Here is a 23,676-nt window from a genome sequence, read left to right on the forward strand (position 1 = left end):
GCCTTGCGCTTGTGGCTCATTAGCTCCTGGATCTCCTGGTCGTTCTCGTCGAACCAGTCTTGGTGTTTCCTGGTCGAGTGACCGAGCGTTTCTTCCCAGGTGCTGATTATGAAGGCCTTGAGTGCAGACCAGGCGCTGTGGACACTGTGTCTCTGAATCACCGGGAGTCGCCAGGTTGGTTGTGAGGCGCAGGCTGAATAGGGCTTTCTTAGCAGGGTCTTGGTGCTCCAGCGTTGATTTTCCTGCGGCATTGTTTCTGTTGCTGCCGCTGTTTTGAGGCTACGTTGATGGAGATGACAGAGCGGTTTAGGCTGTGGTCTGTCCAGCAGTCGTCAGCTCGTCACGGTGCGGGTGATGCGGACGTCCTTGCGGTCCCTTGCTCGGACGATGACGTAGTCCAGCAGATGCCGATGTTTGGAGTGAGGGTGTTGCCATGAAGCATTGTACGGTACAAGGTGTTGGTTTTGACAAGACCATGTTCTATGCATTTCGTCAGGAGGAGGGTACCGTTGGAGTTGGCTTTCTCTACCCACTCTCTGCCGATCACAACTCCCCAGACGTCTGTGTCCTTTCCAACTCTGGTGTTAAAGTCGCCAAGCAGGATCAGCTTGTCGCCCGTTGGGACTTGGGACAGGGATTGTTTGAGGCCGGAATAGAATTCCTCTTTGGTCTCATCTGTGGCTTCCAGTGTTGGGGCATACGCACTGATGACCGTAGCGCACTGGTTCCGGGCTAGGGTGAGCCAAAGAGTCATGAGGCGTTCGCTTATTCTGCAAGGGGAATCTCAGATGTCCAACTAGCTCATTTTCTATGGCGAAGCCTACTCCATGGAGGCGGCATTCTTCTTCAGGTTTGCCTTTCCAGAAGAAGGTGTAACCACCACCTTGTTCCTTCAGCTGGCCTTCCCTTGCCCGCCAGGTCTCGCTTAGGGCGGCAATGTCTATGTCGAAACATCTGAGCTTCCCGGGCAACAATAGCAGTACGGTGTTCCGGTCTGTCGCTGTTGGGGTTGTCAATGAGGGTCCTGACGTTCCAGGTCCCGAACTTCATTTTAAAAGGGTGGAAGATGCCGGTGCATGAATTCTTTTAACGTGAGATGGCCGTTACACACCAGCTACTACACAGGCTTGACAGAGCAAAGTCTTGGTCCAATGGCAAGGGAATCCAAGACGATTGGAGACCGGGCTCTGCTACATCGGCCTAGCACACACACACAAACATACTCCTACTATCCTCCTCCCCGCAGGTCCTCTCTGCCTGGGTTTCATAGGCTGCAGTGTGGTCCTCCTGACCTCACTGTTAGTCTGTGCTGCACCTTTCTTGGGCTCCGACCCCGCTGCTGGTCCATGCTGCGCCACTCCTGGGCCCCATCCTCGCTCCTGGGCCCCGTCCATCTACAAGATGCACTGCAGCAACTCACCAAGTTTCCTTCAATAGCACCTCCCAAACCCGCGATCTCTAACACCTAGAAGGACAAGAGCAGCAGGCGCATGGGAACACCACCACCTCCAAGTTCCCCTCCAAGTCACACAGCATCCTGACTTGGAAATATATCGCCATTCCTTCATCGTCGCTGGGTCAAAATCCAGGAACTCCCTCCTTAACTGCACTGTGTGAGTACTTTCACCATACGGACTGCAATGGTTCAAGGCGGCGGCTCACCACCACCTTGTCAAGGGCAATTAGGGATGGGCAATAAATGCAGCTCACATCCCATGAATGATTTTTTTTTTAAAACCACTGTGGCATGGATTAGTAAGATCCAAGTTCACTTGTGAAATATTGCAAACAATAAGTTGTGACATTTTAGCTGCAGTTATAAGTAAGGAGAGGCCAACACCTTCCCAAAGTGGGGAGCCAGGATGAGGAGAGCGATGGAAATCAACCAGAACAACTTTTGCACATAACTTGGTGACCAGTTACAATGACAAGGACAAAAATCTGTGTTCGCCAACATCTAAAAAGGGAAAAACTAAAATACAATGGCCCAGAAATTCGGGTCGGGGGCTTCCCGCGGGTGTAAGCCCCCGACCTGCACTTACCTTGCGTGCCGGCCGTTGAGCTGTGGGCCACCATGGATTTCCGCTCCTGCTCCAACTGCCGGCACGCAGTGGTTGCGTATCCCAGGGGCGCAGTTAGTTCGATGCGTCCCCTGGGATCACGTGGGCCATGGGGAGCCAATCGGAGCAGGGAAATGCCCATTCATAAGTTTGACAGGAAGAGCTGTCAAAACTTAGAAATACTACGGGCCCCAAAACATCACTAAATCTTCAAATACATTTTTAAAAAACATCACATTTGATAAATGAGTGAACATTTTTTTTTTACTTTTTACAACTCTTATGCTGGTAAAAGCAGGCCTTACGCCTGTTTTTACCAGGCGTAAGTATTCTAAGGGTTTTCAGCGGGTGGAGGGTCTCCAGAAAGTGGAGCTATCGCCCGCAGAGGCCCTTCTCCAGGGTAGCCGGAGGATCTGTCAACAGATCGGAAATGCCGGTTTTCAGCGCATGCGCTTGGCATGCCTGAAACTGGCATTTCCAATGTCCCTACGGGTGTGTACACAGCACGTACGTACCCGTAGGGATCGGAATATACGGCCCATTATTGTTCCTCAAAATCTAATCCCTCCATCCCCTCAATCATTCGGGTTGCTCTTTTTTGTATCCTTTTAATAGCTACAATGGCCCAGAAATTCGGGTCAGTGGCTTCCCGCGTGTGCAAGCCCCCGATCTGCACTTAGCTTGCGCGCCAGCCGTTGAACTGTGGGCCCCCGTGGAATTCCGATCCGGGGCCTGGTCTAGCTGCCGGCGCGCAGTGCTTGCGTATCCCAGGGGCGCAGTTAGTTCAATGCGTCCCCTGGGATCACGTGGGCCATGGGGAGCCAATCGGAGCAGGGAATGCTCCATTCATAAGATTGACAGGAAGAACTGTCAAGACTTATAAATAATACTGCCCCAAAACAGCAGTAAATCTTCAAATAAATTTTTTAAAAACATCACATTTTTAAATAAACTATAAATTACATGAAATAACTATTTTAAACAATAATTTTAATTTTTGAAAAAAATAATTTTATTTTCTAACGGGGCTAAAAATAAACTTACCTTTCTTTAAAGTATTTAAAAATAAAAAACCCGTGGAAAAAATGTTTTAATTTTAATTAATTCACCACTTACCTTGTAAAAAGCAGGCCTTACGCCTGCTTTTTAAATGTGTAACATTCTGGAGACTTACCCTCACAGAAAAACCTGCAAAAAAAGTAAGTTCGATGCACACGCGCAGCCTCTCCCGCGCACGCGTTCAAACTCTGAACCCCTTCTTTCAGGGGAACGGAAGTGCTGGTTTCCCGCGCATGCGCAGTGCATGCAGGAAACCGGTACTTTCATTGGGCCTACGGGGGAGTACCCCGTGCGTACTCACCCGTGGAGACCCGAAGTTCTGGGCCCATATTATAGGAAACTTTGATACCCGGCACCGACGGGACCGAGCTGGTGCCGTACCATCAAAAGTGCCGGACATACCAGCGTTAATGTTGAGAGATACGGAACAGAAAAGCTCCGTGTGAATCAACAAACCCTGTTGCTTAGCAACAGCTTCAAAACAGTCGGCTGCAGCTGCAAGCGTCTCTAACTGAAGCTGTTGCTATAGCTACAGACCTTGCAGTGCCTGACTGGGAAAAAAAAGCAACGAGAACTAAAAAAACTTATAGAAAACGGCTCCTGATTTTTGCCGTTAGATCGAGTATTCCGGACATATAACCTCCGGATAAACCAAAGTCTCCTGTACAGGCAAAATTACAACAGCTACGCAATGTGTTCCCCGATAGCTGAGGTTATCTATTGAATAGCTAGGTGGTCAGTAACCTGGTGTATTAGTTGATTACAACTGCAATGGTCATATGAGCACCACAATTATTCATAAGCCTTGACAGTGGAAGGGGAGGCAGAAATCATTCTGCATTCCTGCTTCTGATCTCTATAAAGTGTCCCTTTGTGCGAGTACAGGTGTATCAACAATAATTTGCATTTATATAGCATCTTTAATATAGAAAACGTCCCAAATCAGGATGGGATTGGCTGTGATGACCTTGCATCGAATAGTCTGCTAACACTTACTGCCAAGACTCCTAGCAATAAAGAGCGAGTTATCAGAAGCCCCAGTGTCTGTGGAATCACAGCCCAGCAAAATAATTAAGGACTCAGGAGAGGAAAGGAGAACTGGTGAAAAAAAATTACAAAACCAAAAAAAAAGTAAAAAACTTAATCTTACTCTTCCACTGTGGTGTAGGGAATTAATCTTCCATTCCAAAAGCATTCAAATATTGGCCTTTTTCCTCTGGCCCCTTTATCGACAGAATAGCAGTCTTCCTCATCATCATCACCCACATCTAAAAAGTCATAACAAAGTTCAATTATCTTCAAAAGATTTTAAAATTTAAGTCTAGATACAGCACACTCCAATTCCCTCTCCTCCTTCCATTCTCCAGCTACTACTTGTACTCCAAAGTATATTATACATAAAACAGTTACAAGTTGTTGACCAAAGCTAAGAACATTTGTAATTTCACAATACATAAATACATCAAATTCACATATGAAGCCAAGTTTTTAAATTTAGCTTCAAATAAAAAGCCAGACAAGCATATTTGCAACTTCATGAGACAAAGAAAAACAATTCCCCAACATTACTAGTGCTTCCATCACCCACAGTATAATGTAACATAGCAAGCACATGCAGCGTGCTGTCCACTAATCAGATTGTTGCAGATGTTAAGGTCCATCAGAAAACCCAACATAAAATGTATCACCCAAAACTAAAAGCAGTGATTTTAGTCAAAATTCTTACAGGATTAACTATGCAATTTCCCCCGTTTCTTTGGAATCTTCTCTTCATTGAAAAATATTTCAGAATTGCCTGCACTTTCCTGCCAGAGACAACAAGAAACTCTCAAATATCTATTTCTGAAATAAGTTACTATGTAAGCACAGCATGGTTTACTTTAAGTTTAAAAATGAGGAATGATTAAAATGAACTTCTGTGATGCTCACATCATTGGAGAACTGCAGTTTGGTAGTTACACAAGATATTTCAATCTTAATAGCACAAAAACAAATTAGGACTGTACATTTATCTTACATACATGTTAAGACCGAAACTTGGAGGGGTTAAGAGGGGGAGAGGAAAAAGGAGAGAAAATTCTGATCAACATATAAAACAGCATAGCAGTAACTTTTTTCCTTCCCTCATGAAGTCTGCAAATTTAAGAATTTTGTTTAAACAGCGATCCATATTAGGAAACTAATAAGCCCCTCCCCCACCATTTGAACCAGTTCAAATGAAAAGTCTTCTTACAAAATGGGCAGCTAACATCTTCAGGGTATGTTTCTTTATCATACAGGAAAGGATGATAACGTATTACTCCTTCTACAACACCTTCTCCTTCTACGTGTGCTTTAAACTCAAAACAGTCAGCAGCAGTGTTGATGAAGAGAGTCTGCATGTCATCTTTTATTTCCCTTAGATTCACAATCTTAGGGACTTTTCCCTTCTCAAACATTGAGATCTAATATAAAATGGGACATGAAAAGGCACATTAGAACTGAAAACACTGCAATAAAAACAATTAAACATAGTCACATCATCAGATCTGCTTACAAGAGAAAAATTTCACAATGAATGGACGCTCTGTTCCTTACTTTAATCTTTCCGCATTTTAAAATTATATTTAAACGAGTGTCATTGACAAATCAGGAGAATAAGTTTGGAGTTTAAGGAGCCCAAGGGAGCCAAATTAAATTTAAATGGCTTTAACAGACTTAATGACTGTGTCTGTTAGTTCAGCTCCCTGACATCATCAGAGCCAGCAACTTCTCCAAGCAAGTAACCACCCCAGTGATGTTAGCTGGATCTCGTTGAAAAAAATGTATTTCGTAAACAGATCTCTTGGCAACATTTAACTTAGTGCTGATGTTAATATTTGCTTTTTAGGTCCTCCCATGAAAAATATCATTTTAATCATAATTATGGTGCAAGGTCACTTCAAACTCAACCCTAACTCCCAAAGCACAATGTGTTAATAACTTTGCTAAGGGAAAAATGTTTCCACAGATGCTTCCTGACCTGCTTAGTATTTCCAGCATTTTCTGTTTTTATTATAGATTAAGAGGTGAGACAAATCTAACCATCAAAATCAACTAAAATTGTTCCTTTTGCAATACAGATTCATAGAAGATAGGAGCAGTAGGCCATTCGGCCCCTCGAGCCTGCTCCACCATTCAATGAGATCATCCAAATTCAGTACCCTGTCCCTGCCTTCTCTCCATATCCCTTGATCCCTTTAGCCTTTATATCTAACAACTCCTTGAATATATTTAATGAATTGGCCTCTACTGCCTTCTGTGGTAGAGAATTCCACAGGTTTACCACTCTCTGGGTGACGAAATTCCTCCTCATCTCTGTCCTAAATGGCTTACCCCTTATCCTTAGACTGTGACCCCTGGTTCTGGACTCACCGGCCATCAGGAACATCTTTCCTGCATCTAGTCGGTCTAGTCCTGTTATAATTTTATAAGTTTCAATGAGATCCCCTCTCATTCTTTAAACTCCAGCGAGTATAAGCCCAATCAACCCAATCTCTTCTCATAAGTCATTCCTGCCATCCCAGGTATCAGCCTGGTGAATCTTCGCTGCACTCCCTCCATGGTAAGAACATCCTTCTGCAAATAAGGCGACCAAAACTGCACACAATACTCAAGATGTGGTCTCACCAAGGCCCTGTACAACTGCAGCAAGACATCCTTGTTCCTGTACTCAAACCCTCTTGCTACGAAGGCCAACATACCATTTGCCGCCTTAACCGCCTGCTGCACCTGCATGCTTACCTTCAGCGACTGGTGCACAAGGACACCCAGGTCTCGTTGCACTTCCCCTTCTCCCAATCTATTGCCGTTCAGATAATAATCTGCCTTACAGTTTTTGACACCAAAGTGGATAACCTCACATTTAGCCACGTTATATTGCATCTGCCATGCTTCTGCCCAATCACCCAACCTATCCAAATCATACTGGAGTTTCTCGGCATCCTCCTCACAGTACACACGCCCACCCAGCTTTGTGTCGTCTGCAAACTTGGAGATATTACATCTAGTTCCGTCGTCTAGATCATTAATATATATTGTGAATAGCTGGGGTCTTAGGACCGATCCCTGCGGTACCCCACTAGTCACTGCCTGCCACTCGGAAAAAGACCCGTTTATTCCAACTCTTTGCTTTCTGTCTGCCTTCCAGTTCTCTATCCAAGTCAATACCTTGCCCCCAATCCCATATGCCTTAACTTTACACGCTAATCTCTTATGTGGGACCTTATCGAAAGCCTTCTGAAAGTCCAAATACACCACATCCACTAGTTCTCCCTTATCTATTTTACCAGTTACATCCTCAAAAAATTAGATTAGTCAAGCACTATTTACCTTTTGTAAATCCATGTTGACTTTGTCCAATCCTGTTACTGTTTTCCAAGTGCTCTGCTATTACATCTTTTATAATGGACTCTAGCATTTTCCCCACTACCGATGTCAGGCTTACCAGTCTATAATTCCCCGTTTTCTCTCTACCACCTTTTTTGAATAGTGGGGCAACATTAGCTACCCTCCAATTCACGTAATTACGTAACTGAACTAACATTAGCACCAAATCAGGTTCCATAATTACAGCACACAGTGACTAAGTTTCATTATCAGTATCGGTTTTAAAACTCAAACTAGTTATAAAGAAATTGGGTGATCTAATAATCTATTTTAATTCAGGTCCTTCACATTCTTGGCTCAGTAACTCTTCCAAGATACGCTCTTTCGCTCTCCTCATGCCAAATTAGGTCATCAGTACTTTTTGTCAATAAGGCAAATAGCAAAAAAAGGTCTTAATATAGATATGCAATATGAAGCAACAGGCTTATTTAAAAAATTATACTGCTTGTTTGGATGTTGACTTTCAAAAATGATTGGGGAAAATAGAGAAGAAAATGAGACGTTTTAAATTCACCATTCTTTTCCACTACGAAAACTAAAGTCAAATAGTCTTTGAATGAACCCATAAAATGATTTTCTCTCAAATGAACACGCATTCAAGGAGATTGCCTGAAAACTAATGTTACAAATTTACCTCTATATCAATGTTGCTAAAGGGTCCTACTTCTCTAGAAAGCTCCATATCATTTCCTTTAGGTCCATGAATATAGTAATGGTATATGTGGCTAAAAGTAAAGCAAAAATATTAACATTTTTCATAAATCAGTTAAAATTGACAGTAATCCAATAACAACTGCAACAAAGTTAAATACATATAATCTTTGTGAAATAATGACTGGATCAAAATCTTTTCTTAAAAAATTAAAATTTAATTTGTTAGTGGTAGTAGGCAATCTTTTCTTCTTCAGTTGTATTCTCCATGAACGAGAAAATTTACATCTAGTAATACTTCAAGAATGTTAATCGCAAGGTCAGGATATTATGCTGTATGCAAGGGTATTAGCATTACAATGTTTAGACAACTGCGTCTTAAGACAAAAATACCCCATTTCGGCTTCTAGGGTTTGTCCAGAAACAAAACTTCTCTGGTTACCATTTCAGGATGGTCTATAGGCAGGGTATTCTTCAAGTCTTAAATCCTTTGACGAAGTATAATAGTAGAACAAATATATCTAGCTAGGAAGGTTTGAAAATTACAATAGCGCACACAACAATCCAGGCGCTATACTGGGGCATACCATTACTCATGAACATACAACCTTGCAGTTTAATGCTTTAGGAAGATCGAAGATAAATTTTGTTGTATAAAGTTTATTACATGGCTATCCCCACCTTATGAGTCCCTTTGGAATGTACTTTACAATCAGTCCCAAATATTTCTAACTACATATGTGGGACGGAAACCAGGTTCACACTGAAAGGGTAACTTGTATTTATATCCGCATCTGCAAAGCCATAGGAAGGTTCGATACCGTTTGTGTTGATGCTGGCATGAAGTTTAATGTGAAATGCTGGTGACTTAAAAGTTGAACGGTAGATTACACAAAAGTTATCTTTTGTCACTTACGCCAGTTGTCTAGTCCAGAGATGAAAGTAGCTCTTCAGGTACTGTACATGGGCTTGCTGGACTCCTGTGATTACTACTGCAGTAAAGTTCTCCTTGTCTTTTTCCTCCATTATGAGACTATGAAGGAATCGTTCATCTTCACTGGTGATATGCATTGAATCAGTTGGCTATTTAAAAAAAATAGCATTTAACATTTCATAACAAATGTCATCACTTATGACCATACAATATTTTAGCACTAGAATCTCAAAATACAGTCACCTTCTTTACCCAACTACATACTGCACCCAGAACCAACATTTCACGTATAAAAATTCCCAATTAACCTGTGTTTCCAACCCATTTAAATTCAATCCAGAATTGTTAGTGGTTAAACCACCTCAGGTTCCTCTAAATTAAGTCGCCAGTTGTATAGTTAGCAAACTTATTCAACTGTAGTCGAGATTCCACTCTGTCCCTCTCCGAGACGACCCAGGTATCACATTATTATACAGGTTTATCAATAGGAAAGCTAGAATACATTCATTTGAACAGGTTGCATCACTCACAAAAGCCTAGTGAGGGGTGGAGTCACAAAGACTAGACAGCAATCCCCTCACACTTAACAATAATCCGTTTAAAGGATTAATTAATGTTATTAATTTGTGTTGAAAGCCTTCAAAAACTCAAACTGTCACTTTACCTTTCTGTTCCTGATGAACCCACTGTATATTGCTTCTTTATTTTTTTCCTTCTTTTCAAAATCATCTTTAGAAAGTATTAATTCATGTACATCTTGAGAATCTGATGGTTTGGTTATCATCTTCAGAAAAACACAAAAATGACTTCGTTAAAACATGCAAAACAAAAGAAATCCTCGTCAGACCATGTTTTACATCATTTAAAAAAAATAATTAAATCAGACAGTAGCCAGATAGTGATAATTATCCCTATTGTGTTCTTGAACTAACACCAATTTTTCTTTTTAACCCCTCCCGAGCACTTCACAAACTACTGTCCGGAATCTGGTAAGTTACATCCTCATCTTTATAGGTAAAATTAGTGGGCATTCCAAAATTCAATTCAGACATGTTCAGTATATCCTATTTATATACATGGTTTTCTGTACTGTTAGCGACGTGGGTTTTTAAAAAAAATTCTATTTAACCAATAGTGTCCGGCAGACACGATGGGCCGAATGTCCTCCTCTGTGCCATAAATTTTTATGATTCAAAGACTTATCATAGTAAGTCACAGTGAGAGAGATTTACTGAGACACTGTTTTACATCATCATCTTATACAGGTAGACTACCCTTTATCCGGACTTCCGAAAACCGAAACCCTCTAAAAACCGAAGGTTTTTTCGTTCAGCGTAAGTCGTGCGTACGAACGAAAAGGGTTCCGGTTTCAGAAGTTCGGATAAAGGGTAAGTCGTGCGCACGACCCCCCTGCCAACCGCCAACCCCCCCCCCGCAGACCCCGACAACCCCCCCCACTTCAGAGAGAGCATGAAAATAACACAGGAGCCACAATATCCTAATGTCTCAGTGGACTTACCGATTCATATTTAGAGAAAGAAAGCCAGTGTTGTGACCTTAAGGCTGATGAGCAATTGAACTCACCCAATGGACCCCCGCCGACCCCGACTGACTTACGCTGAGCGTCAACGTAAGTCGTGCGCACGACCCCCTGCCGACCCCCCTTCCGAAATCCGAAATTCTCCTTTATCCGAAACTCGGCTGGTCCCGAGGTTTTCGGATAAAGGATAGTCTACCTGTATAGACTAGAGAAGGTATTTTGACTAAAGATTTTCTACATAACCACACAGTCTACCATCTCTTATGAGGAAGGCTCTGGACATGCCACCACAAATTATAAAGGCATATCTAGGCCTAAGGAAAACACCAGGATCAATTTAATGAGGTATTTTATCACGGTAGTTTTTTCTGTGCACCCAGTTTCAAATCAACTTACTGAAAGAACACATTTACACTTTTGTCAGGAGGTTTTTGAAAGAAAAACATCGCTCTACTCAATTACTTTAAATTTAAAGGCTGAAGTTGCTAAAACTAATCTTTTACTGTTGAATTGAAATACTCTTGCTAATGGCTTTAAAATTTATAAACTTACTCTAGTTGACTGGCCAATGAAGAAAACTGCTTGTTTCCCACCAACACCAAAATAGGAAATGTCACTATTGAGACTACGAGGCACCACAGGTGGACGAACATATCCTGAATGGTCACTGAGGAAAAAAGATTTTTTTTTCATTATCTTTTCAGACAAAAACAAGATCAGGCTTAGTGAACAATTTAAATGCTTACTGCAGTTTCCATTTACATTAACGTTATATCTGGTCAATACCAATATGGAGTAAATTATATGCAATGTTCGAAATCTCCAAATGCTTCCATAATACCTATAAAATGACTTTTAGCTGTCCCTTGAGCACAGTTTTACCTTTAAACTGACCTTCAAGTAAGCTGTTTAATGCAGAGGAGTAGCTACTATGAACAATTGCTAAGAAAAATAAGTTTAAAATGCTCCTTTAAATTCAGAGCTTAAAAAAGTGAACGAAGTACAGCTTTCCTCAATTGTTTGAATGCAGATCATTTTGACCCCACATCGTAATTTTAGCAATGAAGGGCAATTATTGTACGACATATATAGTTATATATACCCATGCCATCTCTGATTGATTCCTATTCTTACAATTTCTTTATAATCAATACTATGTTACTCAACATTACATAGAGATGAGTAACTTCAACATTAACTTGGTCCTTCACCTGAGACACTGCAGTGCTGAAAAACACTAGGTTGAGCATAAGGGTAAGCAAAATCCAAAACGTGGAAATAAAGTAAATTCAGTTTAATTTCTACTACTGTAATAGCATTACCACCAGATATTTAAAGTGCACCAGGCACCATGTAGTAATAGCAAGTTGCCCATTAAGTTTTAAATGAGGCTCACCTCCAGGTTGTTGATCGTTCTTGACATCTTTCAAGATGTCATTAGCAATAATAAATCAAAATCCATTTTTACTAAATACAACCCACTCACTCGACAAAAATGTGTTTCAACTAATCACAAGAAATGCACAACAAAGGAGGTGTCTGTGCCCTTTCCTGCACATAACTGGTATAAGGTTTATATGATTTACTCATTTTATTATGTTATACATGGTTTACAATTTTAAAAATCAATTACATTTATCAAAATGTAGCCAGCATAACATCAGTGTTACAACATCACGGTGCCAAAGAGTCGTGAGATTTGGGTTATGCCAATAATTCGCAAAAGTCAGTTAGAGTGCAGGCTCGGTGCTTCACCCCAGGAATAAAGGAGGTAGGAGAATACGTGTGAAATAGTGACGATAGCCCAAGTAAATAACATTGATAAACGTCCAAGATAAAAGATACTGAAATGATAATCAGTTAATTACAGTGGGACGGAAGGGGACTCGGTTCAGATTATAACTTCAGATTATAACTTAAATAAAAATGGCGACAGCAGTGCGATATCCTTAACCACAAGATACATAAGGGACAGGTTAAATACATTTAAGCTAGAAGTAAAGGAGATGCAAAGGTTGGGCAATAAACAGAGATCCTAGAGCCAAAATGGAATATGAAAGAACACTAGGAGTCAAGGAAAATTGTACGAGCCTTTATAAGCGCAAGTAAAATGATAGTTATAGAAGTGGTGGGATCAGTAAGAGACAAGGGTGACTATTTAAAAGGGAATAATGGCGATGCTTAATAAGTAACTTTACCTCAGTTTGCAGAGGATAGGGAAAGTGGGCCTGTAGGAGTACTTAAGAAGGATGTGAATAAGGCCAGAAGAAAACTGGAGTCAAATGGAAACTGTATTAAAAAAGGTTAATAGGACTAAATGTAGAAATGTCACCAGGTCCAGATGGTATGCATCTCAGAAAACTAAAAGGAGGTTGGGTAGGACAGTGCAAGCACTCACCATAATTTTCAAAAAAAATTTGAAAGGGGAATTGTACAAAAAAATAAACCATTACTCACCTTAAGCACAAGGTTTTGACCTTTAGTTTGCTTTCCTATCGATATATTAGCGCTTTCTCAATTAGGTTCACAGCAGCAGCAGTCAAAAGACAACCAATTCTCATTAGCATTCAAGGTGCCCCAATTTCCACTCCATTACTGGTACAAGTTTCAGCAGGACATTTACCTCCTCCAGCTCAGCTGTTTGGTTGTTCTCAACCTATTCAATTGGTGGGGTGGCCTAGACTGGCTTACTTTAGATTCATACTTTAGTAAAAAGGTTCAGGGTCACTATTTTCCCCATGGTCTTTACCCACCATGGAATGTACCTAAATTAAAATGAAGGAGGCCCTTATGGACATTATGCAAGTCTCAGCTTTGTGGGGGTTGAGAAAATTATTTTGTTTGTCTAGATTTAGTTTGTCTGCTGTTCATTTAAATCCAGTCATAGTACATAAGAAATTTTTAAAAAAATTGTTGCAAGTAAAATTCTTGTACCAAGTTTGAATCAATACAATTTTGCAAGGCCTTTAGTTTTTTTCTCTGCAGTTACTGGTTCAAACAGCAACCAAGCCATAAAGGTCAAACTTAAACACTGCTGTGTTATTGGTTCAGTTTGAATTTGAGTGGCCAGCAATTCAAATCCACAAAGTCTAAGTAATTTTTAAGGATAGTGAAAGAGCAGATTGAGAGGATAGTTAAGCTGGATAAAGCTGAATGTCGCTTTGGTAATCTCCAGAAAATAGTCCATACCTGTATCAGTTTCTGTAGTAGTAAACAATACAACAAAAAAATGCTGTGTATGTACACACAATTATTCTACAAAAGAGCTCAACATCTTTTGTTTTCATTTCAAGACAGATAAAACAATTTCTACTATAAATACATAATCTTGTTCATCTTTAGTAAACTTAATTTGCTTAATAATTTAATGTTGTGATATTCTATTGTTTACTGAAGACTGGAGAGAAATTCTATGGCAGTGCAGTATAATTACAGCAGCTAAAAGCAATTAACAGAAAGTTTGCACTGTTCATTATCCTGGGCATGTAACTGAGATCGTACCTAGATCAAGATACTCTAAGGCATAGGGATTTGGGACTCAACTATATAAGTGATCCAAGATATCAGAGCCAAAATGTCTTGCAAAAAGGTCGACACCATTTTTTTTTTTTAACCTGGATAACAATTTCAAGCAGCCTAAATCCCTCCCACTATATCACTATTTCTAGGGTGCAATTTGGAACTTGACAATCTTTCAAATAAGTTTGTAAATCATAATAAAGTAGGAGATATCTGTTTCTATTTCAAGAATACCACAATCGGGAACTCAGCACAGTACTTGGCACTCATTCATGGTCATTTGCTACAATAGTTAATTAATTCTATAATGGCTGTTCTCATTTAAACAGTAAAATGAGCAACTTGAGTTAGTAACTTTTATCAGCTTAAAAATATGTATCAAGCTGAAGTGAATTTCTGTGCTATATCTGGAAACAAACCTTTCTATGTCATCATCTGTTCTGGTGAACTTGGACAGCCGATACACAGCCCAGTTATTAAGCTGCTTAGATGTCATTCCCCTCCCGTTGTCAATTACAGCTACTGCTGGTTTACCTTGAGATTCGTCAAACAACTAAAAAGGAGAAATAGACCATTAGAATTGGAATATCAGTGTATAATCTGGGGAGCATTAGATATATATATATAGATATAATATTAGTACTGGTCAATTTCCCATGGTATTGCACGTGAGGAATTAAGTACAATTGTAATGTGCAGGTGAGGCAGGATTGGAGAATGGGAGATAATTGGACCAGGGTGCACAACTGTAATTCAGTCCCTATTTTGAAGTCATACATAAGAATATAAGTACAGCACAGAAGGAGGCCATTCAGCCCATCAAGTCTGCGCCAGCTCTTTCAAAGAACAATCCAGTTACTCTCACTCCCCGGCTCTTTCCCCATATCCCTGCAATACATTCTGCCCTTATTTTCATATTTCCATTATAAATTCCTATATCCACATTTATAATGGAAATTGCTTAAGTTATGCTGTAATTACACCTCTCCCCAGTGAAGTGGCTGCAGCACCTCCGTTGGCAGGAGAGTAGAATTACAGCACAAGTAATTATAGGCAGTTTCCATTATAAACATGGATATGGGAATGTATAATGGAAAAAGTTGGCAGGAAGTACACGTAGGTGCAAGATTTTTAATATATTATTTTACTCACCAGTCGGACTTGTATGTTACGAACTCCTTTGCGGCTGGCTGTTGCAGATAGTGAATTATCTATCAATTCAGCGAAGGCAAATGCTGTTTATTTAAAAAAAAATCAGGTTAGTTGTGTGTTTGGCTAGATTTTCATAAAGCAAGTTCTGAACAAGCAACATACAACAGTATCTCAGTTTAGAATTATTTGCCACAATATTACTCAAATTAAATGGTGTAAATCATACTTACGCAAAGGAGTCTGCCCTTCACTGGCATAGTATTCGTACATGCCACTTTTAACCAATGTATCATAGTGAGGAAGAAAGTCAATGCGTTCCCTTGTTGCCGAGGGCAGTATTTGGTCTACTGAGTAAAGTATATACAAGGTGGTGCCATCTTTGACACTTTTATCTAAAGTTGAAAAAAATACAAACTGTTTAGATACATTTTCAATTAATGTACAGCAGCTTAAAATTCTAATGTGCACATTATTTATGTGCAACACAAAAAATGGGTGAGTTGCCACTACAAGGCAGGGAATCCAAATGTCTTCTAACTCAAGATCCATATACGTTCAGGATATGTAATCCACCATGTAAGTCAGACATCTGTGAACAGAGATAGAAGAGGAGGCTGCATCTGTGCAAAATATTTTGTTCAAGAACCATCTTAACATACAAAGTACTAACACATTAATTTTGCATTTTCATAAGATAACTTAAACAAGCATATTCAATGAAGTTTAACCACAATAGACTTGATCTACATGTGGTAGACCCTAAAGTAGACAACATTCAGAAAGACAGCATCCAGAAAAAAACTATTTTGGGGAACCTGGCTTCAACATAATTAAAATAAAAATTAATATAGCCAGGAGCATTTCTTTTCATCTTTTTGACCATAGACCTTTAAATATTTAGTTTGAAGAGCTATACAATTTATTGGGAAATTTTAAATATTCCACAGCAATAAACAAGTTTTTTTTTAAAGTGGGGAATTGAGTTAATTCTTTTGTTGGGGGGGGGGGGGGGGGGGAGAAAGAGGGCAGAAATTTATCCTGCAAACCTGCTACCATAACTAATGTGCTGAACCTACTCCAAGGGAATTTGAAAACCAACTGATTAAATCCTTCACGGAAGCAGCATGCTATAGAGACAGCTAAGCGATCCCACAATCAACTGATCAGATCAAAGCTCTGCAGTCCTGCCACATCCAGTCGTGAATGGTGGTGGACAATTAAACAACTAATGGGCAGAGGAGGCTCTGAATATCCCCATCCTCAATGCGAGTGCAAAAGACAAGGCTGAAGCATTTGCAACCATCTTCAGCCAGAAGTGCAGTGTGAATATCGGCCTCCTCCCGAGGACCCCACCATCACAGAAGCCAGTCTTCAGCCAATTCGACTCACTCCACGTGATATCAAGAAATGGCTCAGCGCACGATATAGCAAAGGCTTTGGGCCCTGACACATCCCAGCTCTCGTGCTGAAGACTTGTGCTCCAGAACTAGCCACACCTCTAGCCAAGCTGTTCCAGTACAGCTACAACACTGGCATCGAACAGACAATGTAGAAGACTGCCCAGGTATGTCTTGTCCACAAAAAGCAGGACAAACCGATCCGGCCAATTACCACCCCATCAGCCCACTCTCAACAATCAGCAAAGTGATTGATAGCACTGTCGATGACACCTTCCAACGGCACTTACTCACCAATAACCTGCTCACCAATGCTCAGTTTGGGTTCCGCCAGGACCAATCGGCTCCAGACCTCATTAGACTTGGTCCAAACATAGACAAAAGAGCTGAATTCCAGAGGTGAGGTGAGAGTGACTGCCCTTGACATCAAGACAGCCTTTCACCAAGTGTGGAATCAAGGAGCCCTAGTAAAACTGAAGCCAATGGGAATCAGGGGAAAACGCTCTACTGGCTGGAGTCATATCTAGCACAAAGGAAGATGGTTGTAGTTGTTGGAGGTCAAACATCACAGCCCCAAAACATTGCTGCAGGAGTTCCTCAGGGCAGTGTCCTAGGCCCAACCATCTTCAGCTGCTTCATTAATGACCTTCCCTCCATCATAATGTCAGAAGTGGGGATGTTCGCTGATGATTGCAGTGTTCAGTGCCATTCGCAACTCCTCAGATAATGAAGAAGTCCATGCCCGAATGCAGCAAGACCTGGACAACATTCAGGCTTGGGCTGATAAGTGGCAAGTAACATTCACGCCACAAAAGTGCCAGGCAATGACTATCTCCAACAAGCGAGCGTCTAACCACCGCCCCATGACATTCAACGGCATTACCATCGCCGAATCCCCCACCATCAACAGCCTGGGGGTCACCATTAACCAGAAACAAACTGGACCAGCCACGTAAACACTGTGGCTACAAGAGCAGGTCAGAGGCTGGGTATTCTGCAGCGAGTGTCTCACCTCCTGACTCCCCAAATCCTTTCCACATCTACAAGGCACAAGTAAGAAGTGTGATGGAATACTCTCTTGCCTGGATGAGTGCAGCTCCAACAACACTAAGAAGCTCGTCACCATCCAGGACAAAGCAGCCCGCTTGATTGGCACCCCATCCACCACCTTAACATTCACTCCCTCCACCACCGGCGCACCGTGGCTGCAGTGTGTACCATCTCCAAGATGGACTGCAGCAATTTGCCAAGGCTTCTTCGGCAGCACCTCCCAAACCCGCGATCTCAACCACCTAGAAGGACAAGGACAGCAGGCGCATGGGAACACCATCACATCCAAGTTCCCCTCCAAGTTACACAACATCCTGACTTGGAAATATATCGCCGTTCCTTCATCGTCACTGGGTCAAAATTCTGGAACTCCCTCCCTAACAGCACTGTGAGAGTACCTTCACCACAAGGACTGCAGCGGTTAAGAAGGCAGCACACCACCACTTTCAAGGGCAACTAGGGATGGGCAATAAATGCTGGCCTTGCCAGCGATGCCCACATCTCAGGAACAGATAAAAAAAATCTTTGAAAACCACTCAACGTCTGGTCTTTTTACGGTGTGGATGTAACAGCCGAAACAATATTTAAAGTTGACTTCAGTCTTTATTATTATGACAGAGTGTGGAATGAATGGTAGAGAGGGATACACCAATGTAGGGGCAAAGCAAACTCAGCAGATTCCCCTGGCTTTGTCACAAGAATAAGTTCACTTGTCTTTTTCAGGAAATGGATTACACAGATGCCTCTACAGTAAATACCTTAACTGAAAAACATCAGGGCGGTGGGGAAGAGAAAAAAAACATTACCCTCTAGAACCCACAAGCAAATACAGCATTCACCCTAGAGTTACATTTTTCTTTACAGCCAACTTACTTGTATTTTGCTTTGTGTACATCAAGAATGTGTGTGAAACTCATGAATGTCTACAATTCCTCATATGGTGAGTTGGGGTTTTTCATTCATGGTGGTGGAGAGCATTTTCCAGTCAAGTGGCTTAATAGGAAGGTCACCAACACTTTTATGGCAGAGTGGGTGCCGATTGTGAGATCTGTAGACTATGTTTTAGGAGAATATCACCAGTTCTCTGTACAATTGTGCTGGCAGCACTTCCCAATATATAGTGTGTAGGGACCATCAACGGATTATGGCGCAGTGGAGTGGGGGTGGTTGATCGCGTTCTCGCTCAGTGAGGATTTCTTCAAGCCGTTAAGGGTTTATTGGCTTCTTCTTGTGCGCATTTGTCCTTTTCAGTTATGGCTTCTTCCTCTGTTTCTGAACTTGTTCTTTGCAGCTACATTTCTGTAACATGCAGAGTCCATTGGAATGAGACAGGTTCTGCTCACTTAGATGTGTTATGCATGCCTAGTATGGTGATCTTTTACTTAAAAGGTTTACAGTGAGATTTCTCCATATTCAGTGAGGGGCTGACACATAACATTAGGTGATGCCCCATCCTAACCAATTTATCACGTGACATTATGCTCACAGTGGCATCACCTCTGGAATCCTGAAACCACTCACTTTTAAAATATATAGATGAGAAACCTGGGTGAAGTGTCAAAGCTCATTGTGAAGGACACCAGAGGTTGAAAAGATTGATACTGTAGGAAAAAATCTGAGTAGATATTCCTCCTCTTGCAGGGAAAATAAAAGGGCTTGCACTTATCCTTTACACCATCAACTCCCCACTCAAATTTGTAATAGTAAACTTCAAAAGTTGTTTCAGCTATTATATCCACACCAGAAAGTTAAACTATTTTCAGAAGAATGTCTGCAACACAGTTTTCTGGCTTACAAACCTTGGAGCATGTTAAGCACAACAGCCATAGTGGCAGTGTAGAAGGGTAAATCTGTCCACATTATGATAACCAATGAGACTCTATCCATGACTTAGCTGGTAAAGATAGAAAATACATGTTGAATTCCTGATCTGTGCTGAGTAAGCGCATCCGAGTGGCAGTATTTGCACAAGAATTAGCCTCAGCTGCTTCAGACTAGATAGGAAAAGAATTGGCCAGGATTCCTACTTCTGACCATTATCCAGTAAACTCTATGGGAAAGCAGCATGTGTAGTCAGCTGATTAGGACAGGACTGGGCTCGGTTGTAATACCATTTGTCTATACTCATACACAAAGAGCAGCCACTTGGACAAAGTGCAGCAGGGTTCCAAACAATTGCAGTACTGTATACCAGCAAAAATTAATAAATGCAATGTCCTATATCACCATGAATATACATCATAATCAAAAGAATCTATGCTTATTTAGTAGAATGATTTAGGTATTCAGGCAAGTTTGACATTTTATTTGAATTTCACAACTAATAATTACACATTTTGTTGTATCCAAAAATCTCATTGCAAGATATCACTTGCTTGCAGTTGACACAGTTTGTGTCATTTAGGCCAGTTACACAACACACCAGACTCAAGCTACATATAGCAAGTACAATACATATGATTTTTGTTCAGACTCAGCCATGCAACTAGATGAAGTATCCAATGTTATGTAAAATTTGGCTACTGCATCTCACCAAAAAGAACAATCCAAGTTTCAAGTAAGCTTACCGAAGTTTTGATTTTTGATTTCTTTCCTATTTGTCGTTGTAATTACAAAGCTCTTTTCTGTAGTAATGTCAAAAGCCTGAAAAAAAACAAAAGCAGTGTTAAGCACATGAAAAGTCAGTTTTGCCTGACCAGAGTCCTCTTCACATCAAATGAAATACATCTTCCACACACCAAAGAAGTATAGCCTAATTTGACAGGCTCAGTGAAAACCACACATTGACCATGCATATGAAAAAGTCTTCATGATGCTGTATTTGGGTGATGCCCAGTAAGGTCTACCAATCCACACCGTATGATGCTCAGGATCTGCACCATTGTACCAGTGCATTGACCCGAAATTTTAAAAAAACTAGTTAACACCAAGTCCTACCCTAAACTATGCCCTTGCAGGAACCGTGAGGAGAAATGGGTAGCATCGCAGCATATGGATAACGCCCATCACTCAAAGCATGAAGACCACCCTATCAAATAATTTATTTGTTTCATTTCAAATCCTGTACACACCATTGCAGCACACCAATATAGTACAAACTCAAAGGGCGCGGGGGAAGGTGGGGAAGCACCATTGCAGAAATGATACCAGCTGGTTCAGACTAATATGCCAAAGGTCTTCTGATGTGCAACAAATAAACCCAAACAAATACTTTTAAGTAAAGGTGTGAGAATTGACCCATATGATAACCTTACATATGCTATCAATGGGAATCAGACTGAGAAATGCTCAGGAAGCAGCTAAGAGGTCAGCCTTATCCTGTCGCTGGTGGTAGTGTAGGATACTTTCAACCAATTATTTGTCCTCTCTCTTAGGCAGTCCCTCGGAACCGAGGATGAGTTGCTTCCACATTAAAAAGGAGTTCTCAGGTGACTGATGAGTCCAATGCGGGACCTACAGTCTCTGTCACAGGTAGGGCAGACAGTGGTTGAAGGGCGGGTGGGGTGCTTGAGTTCACATGCGCTCCTTGCACTTGGCTTCCGCTTGCTCCCGGCGAAGAGACTCGAGGTGTTCAGTGCCTTCCCAGATGCTTCTCCTCCACTTTGTGCGGTCTTGGGCCAGGGATTCCCAGGTGGGGATGTTACACTTTTTCAAGGAGGCTTCGAGGGTGTCCTTGAAGTGTTTCTGTCCACCCGGGGCTCTCTTGCCGCGTCGGAGCTCCGAGTAGAGCCCTTGTTTTGGGAGTCTCGTATCGGGCATGTGGACAATGTGACCCGTCCATCGGAGCTGATCGAGCGTGGTCAAAGCTTCGATGCTGGGGATGTTGGCCTGAGCAAGAACACTAACGTTGGTCCGCCTATCCTGCCAATGGATTTGCAGGATCTTGCGGAGGCAGCGTTGGTGGTACCTCTCCAGTGCTTTGAGGTGCCTGCTGTACATGGTCCATGTCTCTGAGGCATACAGGAGGGCGGGTATTACTACTGCTCTGTAGACCATGAGCTTGGTGCTGGGTTTGAGGTCCTGGTCTTCAAAAACACTCTTCCTCAGGTGACCGAAGGCTGCACTGGCACACTGAAAGCAGTGTTGGACTTAGTCGTCGACGTCTGCCCTTGTTGACAGTAGGCTCTCAAGGTATGGAAAGTGGTCCACATTGTCCAAGGCCTTGTCGTGAATTTTGATAATCGGGGGGCAGCACTGTGTGGCGGGGGCAGGTTGGTGGAGGACCTTTGTCATACGGATGTTTAGTGTAAGGCATATGCTCTCGTACGCTTCGGTGAAGGTGTTGTTGATGGTTTGGCGTTCGACCTCCGAGTGAGCGCAGACGCAAGCGTTATCTGCATACTGTAATTCGACGACAGAGGATGGGACGACCTTGGATCTGGACTGGAGGCGACGGAGGTTGAACAGTTTCCCGTTTGTTCTGCAAATTAGCTCCACTCCAGCGAGGAGCTTACTGAAGGGGAGATGGAGCGTTGCAGCAAGGAAGGTCGAGAAGAGCGTTGTTGCAATAACAGCCTTGCTTGACCCCGGTTCGTACGTGAATTGGGTTTGTGGTGGAACCGTTGGTCAGGATCACGGCTTGCATGTCGTCGTGAAGCAGGCGGAGGATGGTGACAAACTTTTGAGGACAGCCAAATTTGAGGAGGACACTCCGTAATCCCTCACGGTTGAGTGTCGAAGGCCTTTGTGAGATCAAAGAAGGCCATGTACAGCGGTTGGTGCGGTTCCCTGCATTCCTCTTGTAATTGACGTGCGGTGAAGATCATGTCCATTGTGCCCCTTAGTGGACGGAATCCGCATTGCGACTCTGGGAGGAGCTCTTCGGCCACTGGGAGAAGGCGACTGAGGAGGATTCCTGCGATGACTTTCCCTGTGGCAGACAGCAGGGAAACTCCTCTGTAATTACCGCAATCGGACTAGTCACCTTTCTTGAAGATGGTCACAATTACGGTGTCTGAGATCCCCTGGCATGCTCTCCTCCTTCCAGATAAGAGAAATGAGTTCATGAATTCGCGCCAGTAGTGCTTCTCCACCATGCTTTAGTGCCTCGGCGGGGATTCCATCTGCTCCTGAGGCCTTGTTGTTCTTCAGTTGTCGGATGGCCTTTTCAACCTCATGCCGGGCTGGGGTTGTGCCGAGATGGTGGCGGGTAGCATGCTGCGGGATGGAGTTGAGGACACTCACATCAAAGACAGAGTCTCGGTTAAGGAGATCTTCGAAGTGCTCCTTCCAGCAGGCACTGACTGCCCCTCTGTCCTTGACGAGTACCTCTCCGTTCTTGGCCCGCAGTAGGGAAGGGCCTTGGGTGCTTGGACCGTAGATGGTCTTGACTGCGCTAAAGAATCCACGCACGTCGCGGTTGTCAGCTAGCTGCTGCGCTTTCTCCACCCACCATCTGTTCTTTAGGTCGCGAGTTTTTGTTGGACCTCGGCCTTCAGGCGTCTGTAGAGCTGCTTTCTTGCTCTCGAGTTCTGTTGCTGTTTCCAGATCAGGAATGCCTTGCGCTTGCGGCTTATTAGCTCCTGGATCTCCTGGTCATTCTCGAACCAGTCTTGGTGTTTCCTGGTCGAGTGACCGAGCGTCTCTTCACAAGTGCTGATTATGGAGGCCTTGAGTGCAGACCAGGCGTTGTGGGCACTCTGTTATTTGTCCACACAGCAGCTAAGGGCCCTGTAAGCATCGACATAGTGGAAACAATGTTCCATTTCTGACTCAAAACAATTGGACAACAATTTCCAATTCAAACAAAAGCAGGACAGCTTAGGTAAAAACGTCAGTTCTAAAGTCATTTGGTCAGCCTTGTGACCAAACATGGCTGATTTACAATTTAAGGGCGGACAGTGCATTAACTCTGGAAGTCTAAACTAATGCGAAGTACAGTTTTTCATCCAAGAAAGAAACTCTCAC

General features: G+C 42.3%; 1 protein-coding gene across 1 annotated transcript in view; it reads right to left on the reverse strand.

The window, feature by feature from the left end:
- Positions 1 to 23,676, reverse strand: part of smchd1 (structural maintenance of chromosomes flexible hinge domain containing 1) — a 256,400-nt gene that overhangs the window by 226,362 nt on the left and 6,362 nt on the right. The window contains exons 2-11 of the mRNA XM_085992795.1: positions 20,337 to 20,412; positions 15,553 to 15,714; positions 15,323 to 15,405; positions 14,590 to 14,723; positions 11,204 to 11,318; positions 9,776 to 9,895; positions 9,094 to 9,260; positions 8,161 to 8,251; positions 5,353 to 5,563; positions 4,270 to 4,387 (exon numbers count right to left, since the gene is read on the reverse strand). Of these exons, the coding sequence (XP_085848921.1) occupies positions 4,270 to 4,387; positions 5,353 to 5,563; positions 8,161 to 8,251; positions 9,094 to 9,260; positions 9,776 to 9,895; positions 11,204 to 11,318; positions 14,590 to 14,723; positions 15,323 to 15,405; positions 15,553 to 15,714; positions 20,337 to 20,412 (1,277 nt within the window). The remainder of the gene's footprint in view (positions 1 to 4,269; positions 4,388 to 5,352; positions 5,564 to 8,160; positions 8,252 to 9,093; positions 9,261 to 9,775; positions 9,896 to 11,203; positions 11,319 to 14,589; positions 14,724 to 15,322; positions 15,406 to 15,552; positions 15,715 to 20,336; positions 20,413 to 23,676) is intronic.

Source organism: Somniosus microcephalus, chromosome 7, assembly GCF_052327205.1.
Source record: "Somniosus microcephalus isolate GS21.2 chromosome 7, FLI_Smic_1.0, whole genome shotgun sequence".
Taxonomy (NCBI): Eukaryota; Metazoa; Chordata; class Chondrichthyes; order Squaliformes; family Somniosidae; genus Somniosus; species Somniosus microcephalus.